The sequence below is a fragment of the Mauremys mutica genome, chromosome 1 (genome assembly GCF_020497125.1).
Source record: "Mauremys mutica isolate MM-2020 ecotype Southern chromosome 1, ASM2049712v1, whole genome shotgun sequence".
NCBI lineage: Eukaryota > Metazoa > Chordata > Testudines > Geoemydidae > Mauremys > Mauremys mutica.
The window spans coordinates 44003804-44030149 of NC_059072.1; the positions used below are offsets into that span (position 1 = coordinate 44003804).

The 26346-nt window shown below is 44.2% G+C and overlaps 1 protein-coding gene across 1 annotated transcript in view; it reads left to right on the forward strand.

The window, feature by feature from the left end:
- AASS (aminoadipate-semialdehyde synthase) overlaps positions 1-20577 on the forward strand; it is a 48949-nt gene extending 28372 nt beyond the window's left edge. Inside the window, exons 15-24 of the mRNA XM_044980551.1 lie at positions 506-635; positions 1750-1860; positions 3011-3119; positions 5086-5226; positions 6981-7148; positions 9645-9740; positions 11983-12098; positions 14707-14795; positions 18110-18286; positions 20074-20577. Coding sequence (XP_044836486.1) covers positions 506-635; positions 1750-1860; positions 3011-3119; positions 5086-5226; positions 6981-7148; positions 9645-9740; positions 11983-12098; positions 14707-14795; positions 18110-18286; positions 20074-20192 — 1256 coding nt within the window. The 3' untranslated portion in view covers positions 20193-20577. The remainder of the gene's footprint in view (positions 1-505; positions 636-1749; positions 1861-3010; positions 3120-5085; positions 5227-6980; positions 7149-9644; positions 9741-11982; positions 12099-14706; positions 14796-18109; positions 18287-20073) is intronic.
- Positions 20578-26346: the final 5769 nt, after the last annotated feature.

The window sequence follows — 26346 nt, forward strand, 5'->3', positions numbered from 1 at the left end:
ACAGCTGCTGTAGCTTGACATGACTTTTTTTTCTTCACTTTCTAGTGCATTGCTCAAGACATGAAACACTTACACCTGTTTATCTTTCAAGTGTGCGCCTTCTTTTTCAGTCTACTTTCTGTACAACTGTTTACTTAAGAAAGAGAGATGGATGTGGAGTGTAGTTGTGTATTTGCGAAGGAACCCATGCAACAAGTGCCAGTGAATGGAGTTTGATGCATGATGACTAGGTTATTCTGCTAGTTTGAACCAGGGTGGAGGGTGCAGTTGGTGTTTTTACCTTGATACTTTGGGGAGTGGGGTTGGGAGGGAAGTAAGAGTCAATTTCACTTGTCAAATATCCGAGGGGTAGCCATGTTAGTCTGGATCTGTAAAAGCGGCAAAGAGTTCTGTGGCACCTTATAGACTAACAAACGTATTGGAGCATGAGCTTTCGTGGGTGAATACCCACTTCGTCGGCTACACATCACTTGTGTAATGGTTGACATTCATACTTTTTAAACAGCATCCATCATGAAGGAGCAACTTGGCCAGCTGACCAAGAAATACAACAATGTTACTTCTGTTCACGTGGACATCATTAAGCGCGAGGATAAACTGTCCTCCTTGGTGAAAACGCACGACCTCGTGATCAGGTCAGAATGCTGATTAAAACACGGCGGCTTGATCCTGAGATTTGCTATGGCTCCTTTACATTTCTTCAGTGGCACAAGTCACCTGTGTAGCTGCTTTTAAATAGCTACCTGGGGATTCCACCAAGGTACAGGGAATCACTGGGTGATGTAAAGCTAGCATAGTCCTTCTCCCCCACTCACAGCACTCAGGGAAGGTGTGTTGGGGGGTAGATAGTGACTAGCCATATCCCCATCTCTCTGCACACAAGAGCACCAGGACTGTATCTAATGCAGTGTAATCTCTTCTTTGGTGTTAAAAAGGCATGATAACTTATGAGGCAAGATTTTCAAATGGCTCTCTGTTCAGCTCCTTCGTGGGCATGCAGTGTTAATTGCACAAACATTTGTGCCTACTTTGGGGACAGAATTCACCCACAAAACCATCACCTGTATGTGCTAGTTACGTTGCTCAGTAAACACGTACAGTCATTGGTGCTTGCTAAATTGCATGCATATGTACAGAAGCCAAATTTGGAAAATTCAGCCATTACTGTCAAATGTTTGAAGAGTAAAAGGTTTTCTTTCTGACCATTAAAACTAGCATTAAAGTAGGGATAGAAACTGCTTTATAGTGCTTGCCGTTGGGTCCCCCTCACTGAACTTGTCCTGAGTGATATCTCCTTTTCAGGCAGCCTATGCCCTTCCAGAGATGGCTCAGCAGGACTTTTAATGAAAGTTTCTTCCAAGACCGCATTCTACTTTGAATCCGTTAGACATTTAACGCACCAATGTAGAATGTGGTACTGAGAAACAAGGGCCCGGTTCTGTTTTCATAAAGATGACTCTGAAAGCTGGGGCCTCAAAGGGTTGAGAGAATTTGAACTCTTTCCTCCACTGCCCTGCATTTTGTACAGTCACTTGCAGCAGTGCAAAGTGCGTGTAAAGCAGTGCCATTCTGCTTTGCTAGGAATTCATGCCCACTTGCATCTGTATAAAAACTGCATTTAGGTCAATGATGGAGGCCCCTTGTGTTAACAGACCTCATCTAGATACAAATAAACTTCTTGCAAATTGTCTTCCAATGAAAACACCAACTAGTCAGATTTTTGACATTCAATTTTTCTTTTGTTGGTAGCTTGCTGCCTTACTCAGCACATCCTTTAGTCGCTAAGAAGTGCATTGACAGCAAAGTAAACTTAGTGACAGCCAGCTACTTAACACCAGCTATGAAAGAACTCCAAGAAAGGTAGGTCAAAAGATCAGTAATGAGATGTGACTTCTTTCTTAGGAACCTACATGGCCCTGTTACCGTACTATTAAAATTCCCCACAATAGTTAATGTATTTATGTTCTCAGTGTCTCCTTTCTCATGATTATCCATATTCTACAGGTGGAACTGAATCAGAGACTAAGGCCCAGATTCTCAGATATGTAGGCACGTAGCCCCCATTTAAAGATGGGTTAAAGCAGTGGTCGCCAACCCATCAATTGCAATCCACTGGTCGATCCTGGAGCCTCTGTCAGTCATTCATGATCTTCGGGCCGCTAAAAGTCTAGCAGGGCTCAGAAGTGGCTGGCTGTTGGCATGTCTTTGCGGCCCCTGGGGTAGGGGTAGGTGGCTCCGCCCCCAGCACTGTCCCTGCATCTCCCATTGGCCCTCCCCTCCAGGGGCTGCAGAGATGTCCCAGCAGCCAGCTGCTTCTGGGAGTGGCGTGGGGCCACGGCAGGCACACCGCCTGCCTGAGCCCTGCTGCACCGCTGGCTGGGAGCTGCCTGTGGTAAGCGCCTCCAGGCCGGAACCTGTGCTTCAAACCCCCCTCCTCTCCCCGCACCCTTGCCCAGCCTCCCTCCCAGAGCCCACACCCCTCACCCTCTCCTGCATCCCAACACTGTGCCCCAGCCCGGAGCCCCCTCCTGCACCCAAACTCTCTCCCAGAGCTTGCACCCCTCATGCCTGCATGCCCCAGGCTCAGCCCAGAGCCTCCTCCCACACTCTGAACCCCTCTGGCCCCAGGCTCAGCCCGAGCCTGCACCCCCTCCCCCCACGCCCCAACCCCCTGCCCCAGCCTGATGAAAGTAAGTGAGGGAGAGCGAGTGACAGAGGGAGGGGGGGAATGGAGTGTGCGGGGCCTTGGGAAAGGGGCGGGGCTTTGGGGAAGGGGCAGGATAGATCCTGGGTTGATCTTAAATTCAAAATGTGATCTTGTGCGTAAAAAGGTTGGAGACCACTGGGTTAAAGAGTTACATCTCCATTTCCCGGGCTTAGCACAGAATCTGTCCTAGCATTTCTAGTTTGCCCATGGCTGATAATGGATATCATGAGGCTATTGCTTGTCAAGTTAGACTTCAGGAATATTATGCAATATTCTGACAATACTGTGTTTTTATTATTTTAGTGTAGAAGCTGCTGGTATTACGGTTATCAGTGAAATAGGTTTGGATCCTGGCCTCGATCATATGTTGGCAATGGAGTGTATTGAGAAGGCAAAAGATGTAGGCGCTACGGTAAGGTGGTGGATGAGTTCCACATGCATAGTTTTGCCAAAGCTATATTAACAAAACTGTTATTCCTTCAGCAAGAACCTGTCTTTGCTACTGTTTGGTAACTTAAGGTGCTACGGCTTTTATTCTGGAAAGGACTTCGCCACTTGTTTTGCTGCAGGCTCAGATGGAAGCATATGGGCCACTTGTTTTTGGAGGAAGTTTCCTAGAGAACAGCAGCCATTAGGGTCACTAGTGAATATTGGTTTTTTTTTTTCTTTTCTATTTTAAAAATCAACTTTTTTTTTTTTCTGAACAGAGAAGCCATGAATGACCTGGAAAAGGCTCTATGCCTGCTGCAACTTCCTCAGTGCTAGAGCCATAGGTTTTGTTAAACTTAAAGTAACAGCTGTGAATTTCATAATTACCCATATCTAGCTCCTGGGTCTCATAAACTCATAGACTTTAAGGTCAGAAGGGACCATTATGATCATCTAGTCTGACCTCCTGCACAATGCAGGCCACACAATCTCACCCATCCACTTCTATAACAAACCCCTAACCTATGTCTGAGTTATTGAAGTCCTCAAATTGTGATTTGAAGACCTCAAGCTGCAGAGAATCCTCCAGCAAGTGACCCGTACCCCATGCTGCAGAGGAAGGCGAAAAACTTCCAGGGCCTCTGCCAATCTGCCCTGGAGGAAAATTCCTTCCTGACCCCAAATATGGCGATCAGTTTAACCCTGAGCATGTGGGCAAGACTCACCAGCCAGCACCCAGGAAAGAATTCTCTATAGTAACTCAGATCCCAACCCATCTAACATCCCATCACAGACCACTGGGCATACTTACCTGCTGATAATCAAAGATCAATTGCTAAATTAATTGCCAAAATTAGGCTATCCCATCATACCATCTGGGTCCATATGCATGTCAATGAATCCCTTTCCTTTTGGCTCACTTTAAAGCCTACAAAGCCTCTTGCTCATAGTTTCCATTAGCTGACTCGGGAGGACTGAGTCAGCTCTTCCTGGGCAGCCTGCCAATGCCAGTCCTTGTGGGCCGGAGAAGCCCCTGCTGAACGAAGCAAGATGCGTCTCTCCACTGTCCCAGCATCTGCCCAGGGTGACATATCAGAATGAGGGTTCTTACTTGGCTGTCTGACTTAGTAGTGTGGATCATCACCCTTGAGCCACCTGCCCAGATGATATGAGGGTATATTGGCTAAACTCCATTGACTGCAATAGATCTGGCCTAATATTTTCTTATCTGTACTGCTTGTAAAATGTGCAAGATTGACAGCGTTGTCAACTAAATTCCTCTACCAGCACATAGATACCTCCTTAAACAAAGGCTGTCACAGCCCTGCTAATCTGCCTCAAGCTTTCCACAGAAGGGGAATGTAGCGAACGGTGGCTAGTCACCAGGCCCAATTAGTTTTTGGCTTGTTGGCTCAGATTTACCACCTGGATGCCCCAGGAGATGGTCTCAGTACAGTTTCTATTGCTTAGCCAAGAAATCGTATCATGAGTTCTGCTAAATAACTGTTGGATGCTACTCTTCCATTGATGTGAGTGGTGCTTCGCTGGAATGAATTGGATTGTTCATCTGTGATCTCTTCCAGATGGGAGCTGAGGGGGGAGATCCTCAGGTGGTGTAAATTGACAATTCAAGCAGTCGGAGTCAATGGAGCGATGACTGTTTACACCAGCTGTAGTTCTGCCCCAGTACCCTCAGAGATGAAAGTCCCATGAATAAACTTGCTCTGTGGCCTGTTATATGTGAAAATCATAAATATTTTTGGCACTGTTGGCATAAAATACTCGCAGTTCTTTGCCTAATTCAGGCCTTCCAGGGAATGATTTACCAAACACAGAGAGCTGAATATTTCAGGGAAGTCAGTGGTGGTTGTTTCCTGTTGCTAGCTGGATGATGCTGTATATCTTTTTCTGATCATATGCAACTTGTGGATTTATTTTTATATTTGCAGGTCATATCGTACACTTCCTTCTGCGGTGGCCTGCCAGCTCCTGAATATTCTGCTAATCCTCTGCGATACAAATTCAGCTGGAGTCCACAGGGTGTTCTGTTGAATACAGTTCAGTCTGCCACATATTTAAAAGATGGAGAGGTGAAGTAATCCTGACCTTTCTATTTAAACACAAGCAGAGAAGATGGTATTAGGCCAAAGAGGGAATTAGGATTTGTGAGCTGTTGCATTATTTTTAAGCTACTGATAGATACTTAAACTCAGTTTATGTAATTGTCACTGTATCACCTGTTATCTGTATGTGTAAAGTGGCATGCCTCCTTGCTACTATCAGGCTAATATTTGCAGAGGTCTGAGGGCAGTGAAGAGGGATGGGCTTGTGATTAAGGCACTGGACTGGGATGGAGATCTGGGTTCAGGCTCCAACTCTGCCATGTGTATATTACATCACTTGATCTCCTTGAAGAGGCTTCCTTTCTCCTAAATTTTCGTCTCTCGTCTGTTTAGATGGTGGGACTGCCTCTTACTGTCTTTGTACAGTGCCTAGAACAATCCCTGATCTCCTTTGTGGGGATGAAAGGTGCCTAGTGCTAAAAAATAGTGATAACTGATGCTGTACATTGTTGCACTGGGGCTGGTCAGCATCTCATTGGGTATTACACGAGCCCTATTTGTAGTAAAAGGCAAAACTCCATATTGCATTGATAGTAATACTTAGTGAATATTTCTATTGTCATTTTACAGCTAGGAGGAACACTGGCATGAGATTGACTTGTCCAAGGCCGCACAGCAAGACTGTGTCGTTGCCAGATTTAGAAATCTGAGTTTCTGGCTTCCAAGCCTGTGTTTGTTCCTCTGGCCCACTCCACTTTGCTCAGATAAACTACTGATGGGTGCACCACTAAGTGACTAGGGGTTCTGTCAGTATGGGCATCCCAGAGTCTGGATGATTGGAGATCCAAGGGGTTTGGATAAAGAGGCTTTCTTGTGACATTTCAGGGTTTCACTGTTCCAGCTACCATGCAAAATGGATTGTGAACTGGATTTTTATATGGAAAAAAATAAATTGGTCCAAATTTCAAATGAAGGTCATGTGGGTAGATGGAGAAATGTTTATTTAATTCTGTGCTGGTTCACCCATTGCTAGTTGAAGTTAGATCATGGCTATCCAGGATTTATTATGAAAGGCTCTGTGGGTCTCTTGGTAAATGCAGCAATCCTCCTCCCTGCCCCCAAATCCATAGTTCTCTTTGACTGTTGTGTGGGCGTTCCTCCACGTGTCTTAAGCAACATGCACAATAAATTCCTGTGGCATGGCTGCAGGCTTTGCAGCTACGGGTGGTTTTTGAGAGGGCAACGTCACCCCCTTGCTCAGAAGCCACAAAAGGAATTGGTATTGATGCAGCAGAGCAGACTTGTGCTTCAGCTGCTTGAAGGAAGCATGGTTCAAGGTTTTAGGCCTCATTGATAATAGAGCTAGTCATCCCATTCTTTTATTCTTCTTTAACAGTGTATTCTTTACATTTGCTTGCTTTTTAGTGGCAACTGAAGATGTTCATGGGGGCAGATTCTGTATCCAGTGCACATGGTGGAGAGTGATTACTGTAATCGTAAAACAAACCAATCCCTCTCCCCCAAAAACTTAAATTTTCGAAAGACAAACTAGTCCAGGCCAGATCTTATCTTACTTACACTTACACTGGTGTAAATCAGTGAAGTTATTCCAGATTTACACTGATGTGAGATCAAAACTGGGTCCCTTGTTACTGAGTGTAAAGCATAGCACTAATCTGCAGTAGGCATTGAAAATAGAAATGTTCTTTTGAATAAACAACCTAACATACAGTACACTCACCTGCCTATTTTTTATTTATTTATTTATTTACAATCCTTAGATTATTAATATTCCAGCTGGAGGAGCATTGCTTGATTCTGTTGCTGTCATGGATTTTTTCCCAGGATTAAATTTGGAAGGTTTTCCCAACAGGGACAGTACAAAATATGCTGAACCATATGGTATTCAGTCAGCCCATACCTTGATAAGAGGCACCTTAAGGTATAAGGTAAATTCTTAGATATTTTCTTGGTTTTTAAATATTAAAATCTTGTTCAAATTAGACAGATTTTTAATAGTGTGAATTGAAGGGATACTGTCAGTCTGTCACATTTTCAGTGATAACTTTTTACTGCTATTGTAATGAGGAATACCTGTGATTGCTATAGCCAAAAGGGACCCCCAAAAAATCGGTTTTTGCTTAATTTTGTGAATATGACTGCACTTTGCTGTGTCCAGGAAGCAAGAATAATTTCCCCCGTTTCCCTAGATAGTTGACTATTCAATTTGCATGGGTTTCTGACCCCCCAACAGTGCAGGGGAGAAATGTTTTAAGAAATTGGCAGGGATGGTTCCTGAAACTTGCATTTTTTTTGATGAAATCCCAAAGGAAAACTGTCTTCTTGCACAAAGCAAAATAATAATAAAAAGCACTCTCTCTGGCCAACTCTCTTAAAAACAAATGGAAGATTAGAGCTAGTTTTTGTGAATGATAAGAGTAAATTGATGTCCCCTTCTTTCTCTTTTGCTCATCTTCCTCTGAGGTGATGCCACAGGCATTTTGTGGACATGAATGAGGAGGTGTGGTGTGAAATGGTTTTTTTGGGGGGTCATGAAAATTTCACTGCATTATAATCCAAAAGGATTGAGTTGGTCCCTTTCTGTCTTTGTGCAAAAGCAGGTGGCAGAAATGGCTCAAGGAGTTAGTGAAGGATATATTGGAACTTTTCACCTTCTAGGTCCAAGTATGGTTTATATTGGTCAGAAGCTCTAATAATATATTAAAGGCCTCTGTGAAATGACTTTGTTACAGTAGGTACTGTGGTTATTAGGTACTTTAAATGCTAAGTGATGGTTGGTCTAAATCTAGTTCCCGGTGGATAAGGGTGAACTTTAAAAAACAAACAAACAAAAAAAAAACCAACAACAAAAAAACCCCCCTAAAAATATCCACTAGCTTAGCTGGCATGAATTGATATTCTCAGCTCTGAGGTGAAGACATGAATGGCCATGAAGACTGCACTACTTTCTTATTTCAAGGAGTTGGTCCCTCCATTTTAGGACTGAAATACATTGGCAGGGTTTTGTAGGGGAGCTTGCAGTATTGCTTTTTTTTCTTTAATCTGTCCTGTGGGTATCTAGTGGACTTCAACCTCTAGCAACGAGCATAAACTTTAGAAATGAACGTAAGGCCTTCTCTACACATGAGTTGCACTGACAGTTAAATCAGAGCAATCCCATTATGTGGACATGAAAACTGGTTTAAGAGCGGCTTATCTGGATCTAAGCTTAAGTAGGTAAGGAATTAAGTCCTGTAACAGAAATGTCTGGAGTGGTCTCTATGGGTGTGAGTACATCTACACTACAGTAAAAACAAACTGCAGCACTGATTCTCAGAGGCTGGATCAACTGACTTTGGTTCACTGGGCTTGGACTGCAGGGCTAAAAATTGCAGTGTAGATGTCTTGACTGGAGTCCAGGTTCTGAAACGCCCCCAAGGGCAGTGGGTCTCAGAGCCTGGATGAGCCCTGCAAGCACAAGTCACCTGACCAAGGCCAGTAACAGCCATGGCGTTGTCTTTATTGCAGTGTAGACCTTCCCTTTGACTGCAGATCACGGTGCCCATGTGATTTCTCTGTGCCAGCCACTGTGGAGGGTGCTCTGAATGAAATTAGCCCTTTATGGGAGTGTATTTTATTGTTAACCTGGGTTCTTGTCTTTCCTGCCTCCTGTGCTGTCTACATAGTAATTAACATCCAATTGCTTTGAAGAATTTACAAATGGAGCAGCATTTTGTTTATGAAGACTTCTAATGTCAGAGAATCAAGAAACAGTAGTTTGGTTTTTTTTAATGAAAACCTTTGACTAAAACATGCTTTGTTTGCTTTAAAAAAAAAAAAAAATCTCAAACCAGTCAAGAGATTTTTATTGCAAAGGCCTAACAACCTCGACAGTGTCCCTTAGAATGCATTCCACTTCCGTGCTATTGGCAGCTCTGATATTTTGGGAGGAAGAGCGCCATGTTTGTACCCTAGGCATTCTGAGCCCAAATCGGATTTTACTTACTGTGGTGTAAACCAGGAGTTAATCCATTGATGTCAGTGCATGTACTGATGTAAAATTGGATGTGAGTGAGCTCAAAATCAGGTCCTTTGTCTTTAATTTAGCTATTGGCCAGCTGAACAGTTGTGACAAGCTTTCCTTTGGGAAGGTACTCGTCAGCTGAACCCTTTGATCTGTTGAACCAATGCTACTTGTGGGGGAAGGGATAGCTATTTCTTCTGCAGCTAAAGAACGTATTGAAAGGAGTGAGGGAGTGGGGAAGGCAGTGAGGTTAAACCCCCTTTGGCATCACATCTGACTGACTGTTGCAGTCTTCCCATGTGCATAATATTAATCATGGCTTTGTTTGTCCTTGTCTGACTGTAGTGGGAAGTATGTAAATATTCACCTGAGCATCGACTTGCAATGTGCAGCATTTATAGCCACCTTTGTTTTGTTTTAGGGGTATTCGAAAGCTGTGAGAGGCTTTGTGAAATTAGGTTTAATAAACCCAGATCCCTATCCTTTGCTTAGCTCAACAGCACCACCTATAACCTGGGTAAGTGTGTAGGATTTTATTTGGTTTTCTGCTTTCCTTCATTCCATTAATCTTTTTCTGTTTGTCAGGTTTGGGATTTGCTTTCTCTGGGAAGCCTGTGTTGAGTTCTGTTCCTTTGTGTTTGTTTTGTAAGGAGGTTGAATTCTTAATGGCCTTTATTGCTCATAATTCAGCTCTCCCTGGCCACTGACATTTGGCCACAGTTGGAAGACAGGATACTGGGCTAAATGGACCTTTGATCTGACCCAGTATGGCCGTTCTTATGCTCTCAAACCCAGAGGCTTCTCAGCATGCATTTTATTTCCTCATGACACTCCCCCTCCCCTTCCCCCCTACCTGTGCCAAGGAATTGCTTTTACAAGCCTTTTCTGATGCAGGTTGCCCATATGAATATGAAAACTTTCATTCTATATATCCTTGTGCATGTTTAATTTCCTTGATGGATATTTTCAAGTCCTATCCTCCTCCTCTGCTGTCTTCCTTTCCACCAGTTTTGCAAATTCTTCCCTTGTTCTTAAGTTTACATGTAGTTTTTCTCCGAGATGTTTCTCCGATATTTGTCATCTGCAAACTGCCACCCGAGGGTCAGAAACTCAGCTGGTGTAAATCACCATAGCTCCATTGAGGTCACGGGGACTACAGTGATTACTCTAGTTAAGGGACTGGTCTACAATGTAATTTTCCTTTGTTCAAGGCTGCCTGTGAATGTAGGACAGGGTCAACTGGGGATAGGGGTAGCTAAGAAGGATACAATTAGAGGCTTGACCTCTGAGAGTATGTCTACACTGCAATTAAAAAGCTGTGCTTGCCTGTGCCAGCTGACTGGGGCTCAGGCTAAGGGGTTGTTTAATTGTGGTGTAGACATTTGGGCATGGGCTGGAGCCTGGACTCTAGGATTCTGTGAAGTGAGAGGGTGCTACAGCTCAAGCTGCAGCCCGAGCCAAAGTGTCTATACCACAGTTAAACTGTGCTTAGCCTGAGCCCTGCAAATCCAAGTCAGCTGGCATAGGCTAGTTGCAGGTGGCTTATTGCAGTGTAGACATCCTAAGAGCCCAGACTCCAGCCTGGCTGAAAATTTTTCCTGTAAACTATTTTTTATGGAAAATGGGTTTGTGATTGAAAACCCACCCACAAATGTCCACTTTCTGCGAGTGTGTTTTTTTCAGTGACCGTGACTTCAGGATCTGGGGCTTTAAGGAAAACTCCAACTGTCATAGGACTTGCAATAGCATGAGAAATGGCAACTCTGCCATTTAATGAATTTTATCCCCGTGTATTAACGACAGAGCTGTCCTCTCCTGTGATGCCTTAAGAATTTTTCCTTTTATTTCATTTCTCTTGAACAATCTTTCAGGTCACAGCTTGAGGCTTGCTGCTGAACTGACTTTGTAACTGCCAGATGACACTTGCTTCATACATGCAATCCTGCTTTACAGCTTCCCTTATTATATGTTTGGAAGAACACGGAGCAAGCAATAATTAACATGACTGAAAAATATATTCAGCCCCTATAACTTTTAAACACCTCTCAGAAAGGGATTTTTGGGGAAACGTTTGAGATGACTAAAATCAGGGCTGTTGGCAGGCTGCCGCTATTCTGTCCTTTTTTCCCTTCATTTTGTAAATTGAAGTGTCTACCCCTTAGGCGATCGTTCTGGCCTTCTGATGACCTGCCCCCAAACAGGTGGTCTTGTTCACCTCACCAGTCCGTTTCCTCCCTTCTAAATGGGATTCCCCCAGCTCTCACCGGCTTTAAGAACCCCCCAGCCAAGCAGAGAACCTCTGGCTCCTCTGACACTTGGTCTCTGACATTTGTCACCAGTTCAACATAAAGCAGTTCTGTGTTCGGTGTTGCCCTCCTCCCATGTCTTTTGTTTGTTCACGTTCCCATGTCACCCTTCCCTTGCTCAGCAAGAGGGCAGGACCCAGGAGAGGCAGATAGTTCAGAAAGAGTGCTGGCTGGAGACACTGTGCATGTGTGCGCACATGCACAGTCCATCCCCTTTCTCCCTCCCTGGAGTTTGGAGAATGGGCAGTTGGCTCTCACTGCACTTTAGAATTCTGACCTACCCTTGCTTCCCTGGAAGCAGAGACCATTCTCTCTTCTCTCCCGCAAACCCTAGAGATTCACTTGTCCTCCGTGACCTGCACCTTTAGATTAGCTAGTTCATCCCAGGGGTATGAGAAGAGATCCCAGGCCTGCAGGTGGGGTAACTTGCTATTTGAATTTTTTTGTAACTAGAAAGAGTTGATGTGTAAGCTGCTTGGACTCAAACCTTCTGCCGAATCTGCTCTCCTTAGAGACGCAATCTACAACAAACTGGAACAGGACAACAGTCAGCTGGAAGCAGTGGAATGGTAGGAGATTCCAGTTATGATTCTTTTTTTTTCTTTTTCTTTTTATTTTTTTTAACAAAGCCTTTCTAGAATCCAAGTATATGGCCCAGAACATGAATGTTAGGGTTTACTAAACAGTCATTCAGAGTTTTTCTCTAAACTTTACTTTTAAACCTGTGTTTTGATAATTGTGACAAATGTTTGGCAAGGCCTGATCCTGCAGTTCTTACATATGTGGATGTGTTGCATGGGGATAGGATTCAGAACAGAGCCCCCATTGTTAACCTTCTAGAAAACTGAGAAGTTTGACCCTAGAGATCTCTAAAATATTTAGGAACATTCCATTGGGTTCCTTGCATAGTAGTTAACAGTCGATTGACACAGTGATGATCTTGCATCCTACTAGCAATGCTATGATCTAATGGAGAGGTCTTCTAGAACGACAAGGATGCATTTAAGTTTAAAAAAAAAAAAGTGTTGTTTTAGACAGCAAAAATTTGTCCCCAGCACCACCTTTTGGAGTGTTAGGGAACTGATACTCAATGCTCAATGTGTTTTGCTAAAATATGGGGCTATAGAAAATGGAAATCAGATGAAACATCTACTTCAGCGCTAAGTTGATGTGACTTTGGTTTGGTTCTGTTTGTATAATCGTTGCCCCTTCTTCCCTCTTTCCCCCCCCCCCCCAGGTGTGTATGGGAGTTAATGGTTTTTTTACTGTTTTTCAACGGGGATTAATGCTTTTATGTAGCTATCTGTTTAGTTGTATGCTTTATGACTATTATGTTTTTTAACAAAAAGAAACCCACACACATCTTGAGGGATGTATGCGGGGGTGAGGGTTAATGGAATTCAATATTTGCCAATGCAACGCCAGTCACAAAATATTTTCTTAGAGTATTTTTGGAGTACTGTCACTGGGTTCATGTACTCTCCTCTGTTTCTTTGCAAAATATATCTTAACCTTTGTCAATGATAAAATGAGTAATGTCTGACTTCATGGTGACACCAAAAAGCAAGATGAGGCAGCACAGTGGCTAGGATATGGTACTGGCAACCAGGAGAACTTAAATCTCTTTCTGCTCTGCTGATGACATGCTAAGTCACGTTCAGGAAGTCGCTCCTCTTCTGGGCCTGCATTTTTCCCCAGCTGACAAATGGATGATATGTAGCATGTCTTTAATTTGTAGATCGGACAGTGCTTTGCCAAGGTGTTAGAAGTCTTGTTTGTTGCTCCAGTGTGACCTAGTATTACGTCTACACTGTAGACCGTGCATATAGATGAACTTTTGTTGGAATTGATCCTAGAGATGCTCTGGGCTCCTGTCCTGTTGAGTTGCAGGGTGGGTTGATTTAAATCAGCGAGCAGGAAACCTCGATTTAAATGATCAGTGTTCATCTAGTTTTGCATTTGTACTATTTTTCCTAAAGGTTCATTCTCATTGGTTGGTATAGCCATTAAAATATGTTGTTTTATGGTAGAACTCATATGAAAATGCACAAAACCAACATTTTAAAAATTGCTTTGTGTTAACTAGAACTACCTTAAGTGGTCTGGATACATAAGCAAGAAAAGGTTATCAAAAATGTTTTGCATTTAAAACTGACTGATCTACTAAACAAAAGAACTTCAGTTAGTAAATTGATTGATTAATTGGTTTTGGTCACCATGGGCCAGCTTTTTGAAGATATTTAGGTGCCTGAAGTTGCAGATAGGTGCCTATTGGTGTTTTCAAAACTGTCTGACCAGGTTAAATGCCTAACCCCTTGAAATCTGTGGGGGTTAGGTGCCTTCCCTGCTTAGATTTTTTTTTTTTTTTTTTTAAATACACCAAGCTATGTATTTTTTTAGGCACCTAGATAGCGTTGAAAATCTGGCTGCATGTTCTTCAAGTTTTAGAATTCGTAGATCTTATCTCCCAACTGGTTTTTATTTCTAAATGGGAAGAGGAAAAACAAGCTTTCCTGTTTTTTGTGTCCCCCCGCCCAACTTTTAATTGGTCTCTCAACTTTGAATGAATTGATCCAAATGAAGAAAATATTCTCTCTGCTCCTGTTAGCTAAACTGAACCTAAAAGTAATGAAAGCAAAAGTTTTTCTACACAACAAACTGAAGATGCTTACATTTGGAAACATGTAAATACCAGCATTCACTCCACTGGAAAGACTGAAAATAGATTCTTTCTTTCTTTATGTGGTACATAAAATTATGGCGCACAGTTTTTCCCCCGATTCACTATAATTAAACAAGTACCACCCTTTAACTCATTTAAAATGTTGAGGCAGACTCATTTGATGCAGCATATTTTTTTTTTGTTTAAATGATTTTAATATATTCTAGTAAGTTTTAGGCCTTAACATGAGTTGTTATAATTTCAAATTTAATTTTAAACAGGTTTATTTCTCAAAAGGAAAAAAAAATGTAAATGTTATTTGTTTAAATCACTTTTTTTATCCACCCTGCTGTGTTTTCGGCTACATAGATACAAGGTAAAAATTCCACATGATGTCCTATTGCTCCTCTCCCAGAATTACACACTAAGGACCTTGTCCCTCAGTTTGTGTATTGTAGAACATAACTTTCAGAGGAAAGCAATGATCTCATTCTGTCGTCTCTCTCTCTCACCAGGTTAGGGATACTTGGAGATGAACCAGTTCCTATAGCAGACTCTATTGTGGGGGCACTTGCCAAGCACATGGAGCTGAAGCTGCCCTTTGGTACGTAAGCCTGCTTTTATTTCACATTTGAACTGAGGTCTTGCCTACACACACTCAAGAAAATTAATCTGAATTAAGTAAAGGTATGGATTTTAAAGTGGATTTGTTAAATCCTCTGTGTGGATGCTCCCAGGCTGGTCTTCACTAGGATGTTAAATTGATACCACTATCTTGCTCATGGGTGTCAAAAGTCCACATCCCTGAGCGACATAGTTGAACCGACCTAACCCCTGGGGTAGACCGCGTTAGGTAGATGGGAGAATTCTCCCATCGATTTAGCTCAGGGAGGTGGATTATATATGCTAGTGCTCACCAACTGGTTGATTGCGATCGACTGGTTGATCCTAGAGGATCTCCCAGTCAATTGTGATCTCTGGTGGTGCAGTGTGGCTGCCGCTAAGTGGCGCGCCACTTCCCGCAGCTCCCATTGGCTGGGAACAGCAAACCGCGGACACTGGGAGCTGAGGGGCTCCGTGCCTGTGAACGCTCTAGGTAACCAAAACAGCCAGGCCTGCTAGCGGCTTATCCTACGGGCCAGGAGCCATAGTTTGCCAACCCCTGAAATATAAGGGTCGGCTTATGAAAGGGTCATACAGTTTTTGCTATTTTTACCTACCCATCTGGGGGTTGGCTTATAAACGAACGGGCTAATGAACAAGTATATACGGTAGTTCAGCGTTGCACAATCATCGATAACTTCTGCTCTGCATTCTCATCTTCCTTGGAGGGCACAGATGAGCAGTAAGGAAACCAAAATCATCTTGGTAACTGTCTTCTCCATGCTGCTGAGGTTGCGTGCTGGGAAGAAATGCTATGGGGCTGCTACTCTGAGTGGATGGCCTTTATCGTAATGGCTGGAGACAGGTTTCCTTGTGATTATATGGCTCTCTCCTTCAGGAGTAGTCATGTAGGCCCTGCTCCACAAAGACTTTAGCTGCCAATTTCATTCTGGGATCCCCAAGACACCCCCGCTTGGCTGTTGCTTAACCCTGTAGATGTCTAAACTCATGAGGTACCAAATTTTAGCTGTAAAAGTCACCTAGGTGCCTAAGTTTCTGCTTCAGTGTATGTGCATACCTGAGGCAGCAGGGCACCTGAATTCCTATCTCACATCTAAGCCTCAGTGCAGTCCTCAAACCAGATGGATATAGGCAGATGAAACACCTGTCTTGTCTGCTGGGTCTGATCCATTGGGGTGCTCAGAGCACACCTAACTACATGGAACAGCCATAGGATGATGCGCGCCCCCCCCCCTCCCGTTGTAACTTTTAGCCCAGTGGTACTCACTTGGGACCCAGGTTCAGTTTCCTGCTTTCCTTATGAGGAGAAGGAACATGAAAAGTGGTATTCCACCTCTCAAGTGTGTGCCTAACCACTAGACTATGGGATATTCTGACGTGGGGCTCTGTCGCTCTTGTGGAAGCTGTTCCACATGGTATAAATAATTTAAATATAGTTGGACCAGAGAGAGAGTGAGAAGGCCCCAGGCACCACTCGGCACTTCCAGAATGAGAATGGCCAGATAACTGAGATGTGTGAACAGCTCTGTTCATCTCAATGGAAGTTCTCATCTCCCCTTTCTGCCTTCCTCTGTCCCGTTCCTCTCCCCCCACCCCACCCTGGTGTCAGTGCTTGTGAACCTCTGTTATGTACCAAGCCATGCCCACTCATAGCTCTTTATCCCAGTCCCAGCATTGTTTGGTACGAGCATGCCTGTTCTCAGTTCCCCACCCAGAGGGACAGTCCTCTGCAGATCCTGATTGACATGGGAAGGGAGCAGAATCTGGAAAAGGGGCTCAGACTGCCCAGAGGGGGGATGACAGGGAGAGGGGTTTGGAACCCCCACAAGGGCAAGACACCCCAGATCCTGGCTCACATGCTCGAAGGGCACCCCCAGAAAATTCAAAGTTCTTCTATATTAGCTGTACTACTCAAGGCATGTTTCCCAAAAGTATAAAACCCCTTTCAGCAGAGGCAGAGAGTAACAACATGCCCATTGATCATTCTCAGATTTCTGCCAAGCTTAGAGTTCAAATTCACAATGCATGGGTGCAGCTCAGGTTCAGTGGCCACAGTGCTTCCCTTTGAAGGCTCAAACCCTGTTTCAACAAAGCTCTAATCTGATCATCCCATTTCAAATTTTTTGTTGCAGCTGTTTTCCTCACTTGACCCTGAATAACTTCTTCAATATACATCCTCCACCTCAAGGGGCAGGGAGTGCCATGCTCCTTGTGCTAAATCCCATGTGACTGACATCAGTTTGGGGTGGATCAGAGCCATAGTTTGAACCCGGGTGTTGGTTTAAAAAACAAAATCAAAACAGAAGAATTTTAGAATGATCCAAGTTTGGACTAGCTAACACTATTCAGCACTTCCATGAGGCACAGTAAATTTTAAGGCCATCTGAGTAAGCGTGTGGATTTTAAAGCACTTAAAGTAGGCCTTAACAGAGAGCAATGATGAACTGTAACTCCACTCTAATAGAAATTAGTGTTGTACTTAGTAAATTATGTATTCTATATATGCAGCTGATCCAAAGGTTTGTGCTGTGGAAAAAAATAAAGCAGTGTAGGCCTGAACCTGCAAAGCACATAATGTGAGCAGTCCCATTTGAAGCAAACGGGATTGCACATGTTTTGAGAGAACCATGTGCTGAAGTGCTTTGCAGCATCAGGACCAGAGAGCTCAGAATTGTGCGGGGTCAAGACTAATCACAGTATCCATTCTATGTCCATTCTATGAATGGCTAAACAGACATGTGAAATAACCCAAGGTGGGAAAATTAATAATTCTGCCATATAAAGATGCATCTTCAGAAAAAGAACTACATTATAAAGTGGCTAGCTGGTCAAATGGCCATATTAGCTCAGAACCATTGTGGGTTAATTTTCTACTTCTCCAAGGGTTCCATGACTGGGTTAGGTAGCCAGGTACAGTGTTCCTTTGTTACATGGCTTTTCAATTAATATTATGGGACTGATTCTGATCTCACTTGTGCTGATGTGAATAAGGAAAGTCTCCAATGAAGTCCGAGTAAGTTCAATAGGACCCATGCTCCAAATCTCCATATTACAGAACTGTTATAAAATAAACCAAGTTAGAATTCTATGTGAAATGTTCAGGATCAGGCTCTTAGCACTGGCAGGTGACTGTTCGGGTTAATCAGAAATAAGAGAATAAATCAGAGCGCATACACATTTGATTTGTAAGCTCTTAGGCCTGCAGCTAATCTTCTCGTGTCTACAGTGCCTAGCACAATTGAGCCCTGCATTACCGTAATACAAATGATATATAATCTAGGTTTGTCTCTTTAGGTGCTGGAGAACGAGATATGATCATTATGAGAAATGAAATAGGTATCAGGCACCCATCTGGCCATTTGGAAGATAAATTCATCAATCTGGTTGTGTATGGTGATGATAAAGGATATTCTGCAATGGCTAAAACTGTAGGGTACCCCACAGCTATTGCTGCTAGGATGGTTCTAGATGGTAAGTGCCTATTCATCCTATACTATGAATATACAATAACTATTTTAGGGAATTGCTTCACACCTTTCTTTATGTTCTGCTACCTGTAGAAAATGTAGAATACACACATAGGGCTTGTCTACACTGGCACTCTACAGCACTGCAGCTTTCTCGCTCAGGGGTGTGAAATGACACCCTCCTGAGCGCAGCAAGTTTCAGAGCTGTAAAGTGCCAGTGTAGACAGTGCCCCAGTGCTGCGCTTCTAGCGCTGGTAGCTATGCCCCTCGTGGAGGTGTGTTGGTTATTTTTATAGTGCTGGGAGACAGCTGCCAGTGTAGACTAGCCCATAGTTTATATAAACCACCTTTAGAAAGTCTTGAAGTGTTCCTATATCATCTTAAATTTGATTTTATTTTTTTTTAATTTCCATTTTTGGGGGTGGATGAGTTAGTGATTTTCTTAAATCATTTTGTCACTGATTTGTTTTTAAAAATCTAAACTGTACTAAAGGCACGTTAATGATACTTATTAGTGACTAACATCTGCACAGAAGCTTTCATCCAAAGGTCCCAAAGTGCTTTTCTGTCTTTAAAACTGATCTACAAAGTATGGGTTAAGAGTGAAAACTCCATGACCTATTTGGTTCCTTCCTAATGTTTATGCTGAATGGTCTTAGGGCCCACTGCTGAAACCCCAGAGTAACTCAGTACTAACTAAAAGACAAGTCTAGCCGTGCAGACCAATTTCTGATTTGATTTTCAGGGATCATGTTAAAGGAGAGATGGGAGGGGGAGGGATGTTAGATCATTTTGAGGAATGGGAGCTACTCTTTCTCCATAACAAAAATCTTCCCTAAAATCACAACCAAAAAGTCACTGTCTTTGTGCTCCATCTATCACTGCTTTCCCGCGTGATCATGTGCACGCAGAGAGGGAGGGGAGCATCACTGTTGCATGATGCGCTGTCCTTGCTTCCCCTCTGACAATTACACTATCCCCCTCAAGACTGAGATCCTACTCATTCTGGGGCTTACAAACAGATTGCTGAACCACAAAGGGCCAAATTCTGTATTTACTCCCCTCAGTAATCCTGTCAATCAATGGGGCTAGGTATGTGAGTAAAAGTTACTCAGCATGACTAAGGATTGTAGAGTCTGACCCAAGATATTCAGAGGCTTCAGCTCACTTGCAAAATCTTAACGATCCTTAAAGGATTTTGAGTATTGTTACTAAATGACTGTTTTTGGCAGGGAAGAGAGGCCTTTGACATGGCAAATAAACTTCTGTTGCATTCAGCAGAGAGAGATCCTGACTCACAACAGGCTAAAGGCAGACAAAGCTAGTTGCTCTCATCCGCATCCTCTGAATCATTTAACTTTTGAGGCCTGCATTAATGTTAACCCAGACTATATATGTAAATAAGTATGTGCTTATTGGTTGTAGCCACCTCTAAGCAATTCCTCACATTCAGATCTGTTCCTTTATTAGCTAATTGGAAATGAAATTTTTTTTTCGGAGACTGATATCACCTTGCTCTTTTTAGTTTGGTTTAAAAGGGAATAAATTGTTACACACCTGATGCTCATGGCCAAAATGGAAAGTCTTCCACATATTTTGTTGGAGACATTTTGAAATGTGCAAAAAATTCTGTTTTCAGTATCTCTTGAAATAAAGATTGACTTTGCTTTCACCTCCAGGCAGCATCAATACTTTATCTAACAGGTCAATAAATCTTGATATACACTGCAACAGAAATTAGTATATGCACATTAGTCTAAATGTCATGTAATTTCCTTTTTTATCTTTCAGGTGAAATTGATGCCAAAGGCATGGTAATTCCCTTGACAAAGAATATCTATGCACCAATACTTGAGCGCATTAGAGCAGAAGGCATTGTATGTAGTACCCAAAGCATTATCAGACAATAACTGACAACAAGAGATTGAGCTTGATTTTTTTTTTTAAGGATCTCAGTTTGGCTTACAGTTTTATGTACACAGTTGTGGCCCCACTACTGCCTGTTCCTACAGACGGAGGCACAAATGATGCCCTTTATAAAATTATCTACCTGCTTTTATGTGGGCCTAATGAATATTTAGATGTATAAATGGTATCACTTTTCCTTTCAAAACTGAGGGGGCTGTTCAAGAAGCCAGTTGGCTCTGCTCAGGATAAACAGGTCACATCATAAAGTGCCCAAAGCCTTTTGCCATCAACATACCTTACAATGCGTTATTACACTGTATAATCCGTTAATGATGTATTCGTAGTATACACTTTGCTAATAAAGAAGATATCTAAGGAGATTATAAACACGGTGTATATCTTTAGAACATGAGAGCATGTTATTGGTAGAAGCGTGGAACTCTATTGTAGGAAAAATCTCAAGGTTAGGTCCACAAAAGGATTTAGGGCCATTACTGCCACTTTAGGTGCCTAAATCCAAAATTTAGATCCTCCAATCCCCAAACAGCTGCCACCTAACTCGTATGTTAGAAATCTCTGTATGTTAGAAATCTCTAGGCACAAAAATTGCTTTTGGTTAAGTTCCCGTGGTACCTAAAAATGTGTCGGAGTATGCAAATAGCTGCCTTAGTCTAGGTGGCCCGGTGCCACTGGGGATTAGGCATGAGCTAGGTGTCTTCCACCTGTTTCTCCTGCAGGGCCCAATATGGTAGCTGTTCTCAGAAGCACATTCTCTCTGGCCTGATGGAGATTTATTTATATTCCGTGGAACAGCTTCAGTAGGAGCAGAGGTGTGCACAAGGCGAGCAAGCTGGAGCATGGGCCCCCCAATAATCAGCGAGGGCACAGAACTCCTCCAGCCCCAGGGCTGCAGTGGTGGGAAGAGTGAGCTCCTCCAGGCCCCAGGGCTCCCGGGAGAGAGCAAGCTCCTGCTGGAGCTGGGACAGGAGGAGGGAGAGAGGGAAAAGCGAGATGGCGGGGAGGAAGGAGAGGAAGTGGGGAGCCAGAGCTGGGAGGAGAGGGAGGGAGAGATGAGTGAGCTTCTGCTGGGGGAAGGGGAGGGGAAGCACAGAATGTTTTCTTCCCCCTACCCCCAACAGTCAAAGTTAAATTTCTGCCCACACTCCTGAACAGGAGAGACTGAGAGAAAACCATACCAGAATACCCCATAGCCCGGTGGTTAGGCCACTCTCCTGGGAGTGGGGAGACCAAAGTTCAAGGCCCTACTCCTCTTCTGGCAGGAAGGGGAACTGAACCTGGGTCTCCTAAATCCTGGGTGAGTATCTAATCATTGCCCTAAAGGTTATAAGAGAGGAACAGCTCCTTCTCCTTGTTTGCTTGCTGCAAGAAAGGGCTTAGGTATCTAACTCTAGGGAAGGGATCCTGCCAGTGAATTCTAAACTGAGAGAGGTGCCTGGAGTTAGCCACCTAACTCCCCTGGAGGGGTAGGGGTTGAGCTATATCTCCTCCTCATCATTTCCCATTGGCTAGCTTACATGACTCCCCACTCAGCATGCTGACTTTTGTGGATTCCATTCTTAGGCACCTAACTCTCCCCGTGCATTGTATAGGGAGCATGGGTGCATAACTTAGCTATGGAAGTCACTAGGTAGCAGGGTGCCTAAAATGTTAAGCACTGTGATGCTTAACATTTAAATCCCCTTTGTGGACCTAGCGCTTATGTGCATATTAATATGACAGAAGTATGTCTGGTTAATGAGTTCCAACCAGGAATTAATTTTAAACATTGTCTTGGTCTAAGTCATTGACAAATATATACCAAAGTCAGTACCAGAAGCAGAACTAAATACTGAATTTGCATCTTGTTACCAAGAAAATATTGATCTTGTTGTAAAATAAATGAATATTTTTGTACATCTCAGGGTAATATGAAAGCAATTATAATTTCAGAAACTCTAGTTCGCTAGTGCATTAAATCATGTGAAATCTTGAAATGGCAGTCTTGCAGGCTTTAAATAGAAAATCTGCATTTTCATACCTGCCAGATCTGTGGCTCTTGGAAATCGGAATAAATATACAGGTTAATAAAGAGTGCTTATATTTAAAAACAAACAAACACAAAAACCTCACCGAAACCCATGTTTCTAGTTACTGAATAGAAGCTTATACATTGGATTAATAACTATAGCATGTATTGCTTTTTCCCCCTCGCTCCCCCCCCCCCCCCAGTTAAAAGGCATGCAATGGCATATAAAAGTACTCACGCTTGGGATTCGCAAGGGCTTTTGGGATGTAAATATAGTGCAGTTAAAATGTCATTTGGAGAAAAGCTCTTAAGTCTGTTTACTTTTGAATTACTCTTTCCACTTAACTTGGCCTGTCAGAATAATGTAATTACAAGTGTAAAAGAAATAGACTATGTGGTGTGCAAGGCCTTAAGATATTATAGACAGAGAAGTATAAATCCAGTATGTACTATTGTTTTTACACTGATGTGTGTGTTCTCCTTCCTTTCTGCCTCATCCTAGAACACATTGTGAAAACATTCATCCAATACATCAGGGGTAGGCAACCTATGGCACTCGTGCCGAAGGCGGCACACGAGCTTATTTTCAGTGGCACTCACACTGCCCGGGTCCTGACCACCGGTCTGGGGTGCTCTGCATTTTAATTTTAATTTTAAATGAAGCTTCTTCAACATTTTAAAAACCTTATTTACTTTACATACAACAATAGTTTAGTTATATATTATAGACTTATAGAAAGAGACCTTCTAAAAACATTAAAATGTATTACTGGCACGCGGAACCTTAAATTAGAGTGAATAAATGAAGACTCGGCACACCACTTCTGAAAGATTGCTGATCCCTGCAATACATAAATCAGTTAGGACTTCCACAGAGCAGCATCTGGCCTGTAAAGCTGTCCTTCCCTCTTGTAATACTGACCCTTGATTCTGGAAGTCTGCCTGCTTTCCTTCTTGGTTCTTCCCCACTGCACCCTTCTCCCTAGTTTGCTATGTCACAGCCCTGAGAGGCTGAGCTATCAGAGGTAATTTTTGGTTTTGGAAGTGAAGCAGCTTGTCCAATAGTAGGAATCAGCTGCAAGCATAGATGAAGTTCATGATTAGAGGTAAAAATAAATTATTTTCACAGGAGTTAGATGTTCTAGGTGCAGTATTTAATAAGATGCCACCTTGTAGTGGTTTGTTTAAATTTTTAAATATACCTTTGTGTGGAGTGAAAATCGCTTTTTTTTTTTTTTGGTTTTTAAATGTGGGAACTTCTGATGTTGGATTATTTTGTATACAACCTGGATTTCTACATGTAGAACTGATAGACATCCAGGGCTTCTCTTGTGAAGTTTTCTGTACACAATAAATGTCTTTTGAAGCGGAGTTTATACTTGCCTCCTTTTTGCATAAATCACAAAATATAGCATGGTTGTGGCTGCAGAAACAAATGTCAATGAATAATTTGGGGTGTCCAGAATCTGTTGCCTAAACTAGACTCCAGGGTGATATTCTGGCTCCGTTGAAGTCAATGGCACAACTCCCATTTGACTTTAGCGGAGCCAGGGTTTCCCCCAGAGGCTCTGATTCTGCAGACTTCAGTGGGGCTCTGTATGGGTACAGGGGTCTGCCTGTATGCAGCAGTGGGTGAGATCAGGGCCCCTATCAAGGTGCATAAATACTCAACCACACAAACATTAGAAGCCCAGAAAATGAACAGTTAAAGTTGTACTTTCCATGCCACACAACTGTAACTGTACCTCTGTAGAGCTGGCAATGTGGATTATAACCAGGGGTGAGCTGGAGCCGGTTCGCACCGGTTCCCGCGAACCCGTTGTTAAATTTAGAAGCGGTTTTAGAACCGCTTGTTAACTAGCTTCCCTGCGAGGGAAGCTTTGATGGGCTCTGCCTGGGAAGCCTGTAATTCCTCCTCCCAGCCGCCGGGGGGCGCTGCGCTGTGCTGCGAGAGCCATGTGAGCTGCCTCCTGGCCCTGTTGCTGCTCCTGCTCTTTGGACCTCTGGCTGTGGGGTTCCTGCTGCTGCCTGGTGAGTCCCCGGCTGCATCCTGCTGCTCCCAGCCCCCCCCCCTGTGTGAGTATCTGTGCCCCTCCCCCGCCTTCCCTGCCCCCAGCCAGCCCCCTGCCTGCAGCCAGCCCCTGCCCACAGCCAGCCCCTGCCCACAGCCACCCGCAGCCAGCCCCTGCCCACAGCCGCCCCCTGCCCCACCCCCTGCCCACAGCCACCCCCAGCCGCCCCCCTGCCCCACCCCCTGCCCGCAGCCGCCCCCTGCCCCACCCCCTGCCCACAGCCGCCCTCTGCCCCCAGCCAGCCCCTGCCCCCAGCCACCCGCAGCCAGCCCCTGCCCACAGCCAGCCCCTGCCCACAGCCACCCGCAGCCAGCCCCTGCCCACAGCCGCCCTCTGCCCCACCCCCTGCCCACAGCCACTCGCAGCCAGCCCCTGCCCACAGCCGCCCTCTGCCCCCAGCCAGCCCCTGCCCCCAGCCAGCCACAGCCACCCCCTGCCCACAGCCACCCGCAGCCAGCCCCTGCCCACAGCCGCCCTCTGCCCGCAGCCAGCCTCTGCCTGCACCCCCTGCCACAGCCACCCCCTGCCTGCAGCCAGCCTCTGCCCACAGCCACCCGCAGCCCGCCCGTCTGCATCACCTGCCCACAGCCAGCCCGTGTCACTCCCTGCCTCCAGCTAGCCCTGCCCCACGCCCCTATCTGCAGCCAGCCCCACATCCACTGGTGCCCTGCAGTTCCCAGGGCAGTAACCCTGCACACCTGCTTTAATGAGGGGGGGGGCAGGGAGCAGCTGGGACCCACACATGTGCACACCCTAGAGTGACCAGACAGCAAGTGTGAAAAATCGGGACGGGGGTGAGGGATAATAGGAGCCTATATAAGAAAAAGACCCAAAAATTGAGACTGTCCCTGATCACCACCCACACATGTGAAACGGAGCTCATTTCTAGTTCAGCCCCATCTTTTTAAAAAAGAACTTTAGGTAGGGTTAAAATAAATCTGTATTTTCCTGGACATGTCAGGCTTTTCGGTTCTTAATCACCTCCTGGGAAAATATGGACGTATGGTAACCCTATTGGTACAAAAAATACATGCTGTCGCACATCCCTTAAATCAGAACTTTTTATAGGGAACCCGTTGTTAAATCAGAACTTTTTATAGGGAACCCGTTGTTAAGATTTTGGCAGCTCATCACTGATTATAACCCCTCTCTCCTCAACACTACCTACCATTTTCTACACCTCCCACCACCCCCTCATTTCCACCTCCAGATCTGCTGTCTTAGCTTCACACTTCCATGGACCGGAACTGCTCCTTGAGCTGCGGGAGTACTAGTATGGGTAAGTGGACAGCACTCTGGGTGATCAGCTGCCTTGTCCACATGCACAGGTTCTACTGCTTTGACTATATTGGTACAGTTTAAAGTAGTACAACCCTTTCTTCCTGCACTGTGGCTGCAGTTGTACTGGCGTAGCTTACTTTCGTCAAGGAAGGGGAATAAGGTATAGTTCTGTGATGCACCTTCAAACTGCCTCCACAGTAGGGCTTGGTCTAGTATAACTACTTTGTGTGTGTGTTTTTAAATACCAGTACAAAACCTGTGTAGAGCAACCCTTGCTGAGGGATAAGGTAATGGAATCGTACTGAGAGATTCCTTTGATTGAGGATTAGAGAATTTAAAACACAATTTCTTTAGTTTCCCTTTCTCCTTTAATTTTATTACTGCTCCTCTTGACCCTTGAGCTGGCTGAGGGAGGGCTATAATAGTGTGATCTGCCTCAAAAACCCCTTAGCAAGGTAATCAAAGAGGCAGAGTTAAGATCAGGGGGTTCTTCTTCGAGTGATTGCTCCTATCCATTTCATGTAGGTGTGCGCGCCGCGCGTGCACGGCTCTTCGGAACATTTTTAGCCTAGCAACTCCGGCGGGCCGGCTGGCGCCCCCTGGAGTGGTGCCGCCATGGCGGCGTATATATACCCCAGCCGGCCCGTCCGCTCCTCAGTTCCTTCTTTCCGCCCGTGACGGCTAGTAGGATCAGTGGAGTGCTCTCCTGTCCTCCACAGCTTAGCGTTCTCCGTTAGTTAGTGTATATAGTTATCGTAGTTGTTAAATTTTGTTAAT